This window comes from Tupaia chinensis, unplaced genomic scaffold, assembly GCF_000334495.1.
Source record: "Tupaia chinensis unplaced genomic scaffold, TupChi_1.0 Scaffold000187_1, whole genome shotgun sequence".
NCBI classification, from domain to species: Eukaryota; Metazoa; Chordata; class Mammalia; order Scandentia; family Tupaiidae; genus Tupaia; species Tupaia belangeri.
In genome coordinates, this window is record NW_006159662.1 from 5,252,877 (window position 1) to 5,257,300 (window position 4,424).

General features: G+C 49.6%; 1 protein-coding gene across 2 annotated transcripts in view; it reads right to left on the reverse strand.

Annotated features, from left to right (window-relative positions):
- Window positions 1-3,003: 3,003 nt before the first annotated feature.
- KCNH6 (potassium voltage-gated channel subfamily H member 6) overlaps window positions 3,004-4,424 on the reverse strand; it is a 22,590-nt gene continuing 21,169 nt past the window's right edge. For both annotated transcript variants that reach the window (XM_006146812.3, XM_006146811.3), the window contains 2 exons: window positions 4,141-4,327; window positions 3,004-3,859 (listed from right to left, as the gene is read on the reverse strand). In XM_006146812.3, the coding sequence (XP_006146874.1) occupies window positions 3,578-3,859; window positions 4,141-4,327 (469 nt within the window). In that variant the 3' untranslated portion in view covers window positions 3,004-3,577. The remainder of the gene's footprint in view (window positions 3,860-4,140; window positions 4,328-4,424) is intronic.

A 4,424-nucleotide genomic window follows, 5' to 3' on the forward strand; every position in this document is an offset into this window, starting at 1 on the left:
GCGTGGGGGGCGGCGAGGAGCAGCCTCGCCAGCAAGCAGGGCCGCGACGACAAAAACGACCGCCGGGCCCCACCCCCAATTTCAAACCAGCTTCGGCACCGACTACAACCACCTTCCGTTTGGGATGCCGCCCCGCCCTCTCGGAACGGAAGCCCCGCGACCCTGGCTTCGGCGCCGGCCGTTGGCTGGCTGACACATCCTTTCGAAACGGTTCCTTCTTTTCATTGGTTGGTTGCGGCCAGAGAGTCTAAGGTCTCTTTACTATTGGCGAAAGTACTTGTCTTTCCAACTACTCGCCCTGCCCAATTCCTGGAGGCGGTGCTTTCACAGTCTCAAAGGTCATTGGCTGGCCTACCTATCAATCAGACAGATAACGGCGCAGTGCGGGTGAATGGGGCCGTGGGTGGCCTGGAGGCCAGCTTGCGGGGCTGCATGCCTGTAAGTTCTAGGCCAAGTCTCCGAGCGTGTAACCTTTGGTATGACCTGCCCTGACTTTCCTTCTACTGCTGTTATCCTGAGCGGCATCTTCACACTGTCGAGTAAAATTAAAATTCCGCTTTAATGGAGGACCAACTGCATTTCGTGGCACCAAACCCAATAACCAGGCGGCCTGATTTGCGCCAAACGGGAATCACCCACCCTCCCGACTCGTCCCAGGGCCCCTTTTAGCCTAGACCTCTGTTCTCGCAGTGCCCTAAGGACAGGCCTCTGGTACGCAGAGGTATTCAGGGCTAGGCTCTCTTTAATTAGGCCTTCCCACAGTCTAGAAACGTTTCTGATTTCTAGGGTTGGCCTTCAGGAGGCACTGATCCTAACAACTTGACTCTTTTTAAGTTTTTGTTTGTGTCCTGGCTCTTCCCTGCCCCAGATCCCAGGGCAAATAGTAATCCAGCCCTAAATTTATTGGTGTCCTTGTGCTTTTGAAAGGAGAAGGGTGGTAACTTAGGCAACACCTTTATAAAATGTAAAGGGTCTCTGATTCTTTACTTTCATCAAAATCGAAGGAAGTTTTTATTGAATTGTTAGATTGTATCATTAAATACAATTCGTAATGGTAAATATGATTTTAACAGACAACTCAGAATTCAAAGAAATGAGGGGTAATGTTACATGTGACAACCCCCTTTTGGTTCTATATACTTTTGAACAAGTTTTCTCTGCACTTTTTTTTTAAAAGAAAAAGAACAAAAAATAGGTACAAAATTGTTGTAGAACTTTATCTTAGTCTAATAAAAAATAATGATATTAATCCACAAACAACAGAATGAATGGGGTGGTTCCTCCTTTTAAGAGATGTATTTTCAGGACCAGCAGTTGGCATAATGGCAATATCGCTGGATTCCCATGTAGTCTACTACGGTTTGAGTCCTGGACCTGGTGGCTTATACACACACTGGGCGCATGTGCATGTGTGCCCAAGATCCTGAGAGGAGAATGGAGGAGAAGGGATTGTAGCATGGCCCTCCCCCGCTGGGAGGTGATTTCTTGCTTTCTGTCTCTCTGTCTTTCTGGAGAGCGCACACGCCCTATAGCAAAAAGCTCTCTAAAAAAAAGAGAGATTTTCAATAAAATTTTAGTTTTTATAAAAATTTGAATGTAAGTTTATGTTACTCTAACAACTATTAATAACAAGGATAACCGTTAATGTCTTGAAAGGTTACAACAATTTTTAAGTTTCAATTTGTATACATGTTTGTGTTACAAACTAAGGATAGAGTAATCAAGTATAGACTTTGGAACATAAAAATAATTACATGTAAGATGAAACTGAGAGGTGAGGCCCAGCCACAGTGTCTCAGGCTAAAGGGCACAGTTGCACAGTCCTGCAGCCATATAGGAAGACTCAGGATCCTGGGTTGACCCAAACATACCAGGTATACCCACAGGCATGCCCACAGGTCCCCCTCTCCATGCTGTCTGGCTGGAAGGCTTGGAGGAGAGGATCCCATTGTGTCAATAGTCTGTCAGGGATCCCTTTTCTCTCTCATAAATGAACTTAAAAAAAAAAAAGCTGAGGTAGCCCATGGCATGGTGGTTAAGGTATCTAGATCCATATGGTCAACTGTGCAGTTCCAGTCCTGGACCTTGACAACTTGTAAAATATACTGGGTGCATGCACATGTGTGCCCCAAATCCTGAAATAAAAGGGAGAAAATTGAGGAGGAGGGATTACTGCGTGACCATGCCCTGTGGGGGATGGGGAGATAACTTTCTCCCTCTCTCCCTCATTCTTTCTCTCCAGTGAGTGTACATGCCCTCTGGCAAATTAAAAAACAAACAACAAGGACCAGCAGTTAGCGTAATGGCTATGTTGCTGGATTCTCATGTAGTCGACTGCGGTTTGTGTCCCAGACCCGGTGGCTTAAAACTCACGCCAGGTGCGTGTGCGTGCGTGCCCAAGATCCCGAGAGGAGAATGGAGGAGAAGGGACTGTGGCGTGGCCATCCCCCCGGGGGGTGATTTCTCGCTTTCTGTCTCTATGTCTCTGTCTGTCTGGCGAGCGCATGCGCCCTATAGCAAACACCTCTCCAAAAAAAAAAAATAAAATAAATAAATAAATAAAATAAACAATAAAGTAAGGGGGAGAGATCAGGATTGTGAGAAGAGAAAAAGGAACTATGACAAAGTAGGGCTTGTTCTCTGTTTATTCAATGAATGACAGTGGCTCTAAAATCACCATGCCATTTTGATAGAAATGGAGCAGTGTAAGTGAGGGTTGACACTAGTTTTATAAAGGAAAAAGAATCATGCCCAAAACAATAGGAAAAGGAGGGCATAATTTCAATTCAAATGGCCTGCTTTGAAAGCATATACCAAATTACACCCTCCTTTTTCTGTTGTGTAGGACATGATTCCTGGGCCCAACAGAGCCACCTTCAGGTCCCCAAAGCACTGCATATGGTGGAAAGTGAGCCTCGCAGCTCCTTGTGAGAAGGCCTTGCAGAGGTCACAGCACAGTCAAGAACCTTATGACATTCAGATAAGTCACACACTTGGCCCAAGATGAAATATGCAGATTTTATTACCAACATGACACACCACTGCCTTCAAGAGAACTAAATGTCATCACAGAACCCTCAGGGGCAGAGACTGAGGGCTGGAGTTCTGCCCCAACACGTCCACCACAGGGTACCTCCATCTTTAGCTGGATCCAAGGCTCTCGGCAGGTCTGACCACCCCAGCCTTGGTGCTGGCACGTGAGGTGGCAGATGGTTTTGAGCTGGAAGGTGATCGCACACACCACAGAGCAAAACACTGGGTATGGTGGAGGTCAACCCCGGCTCGCACAGGTGATCAGAAACTTCTTTCTTCACTGACCCCTCTGTCCCATAAGCTACCCCATGTCTCAGGATCCCCAACTCTCCGCCAGGCTTCCTGTCTAAATGGAGCCCCAGAGAAGGAAGGGGAAAAGTTCTGAGCCTCGTCAACCATGCCATCCTGGGTCACCTGGGTCAGCAGTTTGTAGCTACCCTAGAAGAATGGTTGTCAGAGGCCCATCTCAGGGGCTGATCTGTAACTCTCACCTCCCCCATCTACAATCCTCTCATGGTGTCTCTGACCTTGGGCTTCAGGGCCCCTACCTCCCTGCAAATCCTGGGTCTGAGCCATGTCTCTGGAACTCCAGCTGCTTGGGGACAGAGTCAAGATCTTCAGGAAGAGAGGGGAAGCGAGGACCACAGATGAGTCCCTGCACCTCAAGGGGACACAGAGGTAAAGCCAGGGGGGTCAGGAGCCTGCCAGGATGCTCCTGTTCTGAAGAGGCTGTCAGAGTTCTGTCCACTGCCACAGCCAAGTGAGGCAGACTGGAGGAGTTCCTGTGCTCCGGCATATACTTGTCCAAGTCGCCATAGCTCAGAGTCTGGGAGGGCCAAGAAAGAGGGAGGCAGACGGTGTGGGGAACCCCCACAGGCCAGCTCTTCCCACACCCTTCCCCCCAGAAGGACCTGTGGTTATAACCTGGGCATTGCCACTACCCTGTCCTGGCTGCCCTGTCATGTCTCTAATCACAAAGGAGGACAGCAGATGCCATGGCCACTCTGGGTCTGGGGACTCAGGGACTCTGGGCCTGATGCCACACTGAGACCAAGCTGAGGGTAAGGAAGGCAAGTCCTTGGGTGGGGGGGTTCCTTCACCTCTCACCTGTGCAGGGGCCAGAAGGCCCTGAGGCAGCCTGGGCCCCGGACTCTGGGTGGCCGAGGCTGCAGGAAACAAGGCCAGGTCGCTGGAGTCAGAGGCTCCTAGGATGTAGCTAGTGTGGCCCGGGGGTGTGGGCTGCTGAAGGAGCTGCAGGATACGGCTGAGATCTGAGGACATGCGGGACTCCAGCCTACCAGACACAAGCCCACGGTCAGGGACAGGGCTGGCCAGAGCATTCCAGTCCTGAGGGAAGCATTCTCAAGTCTGTAGCCTGCATGCTGTTCCTG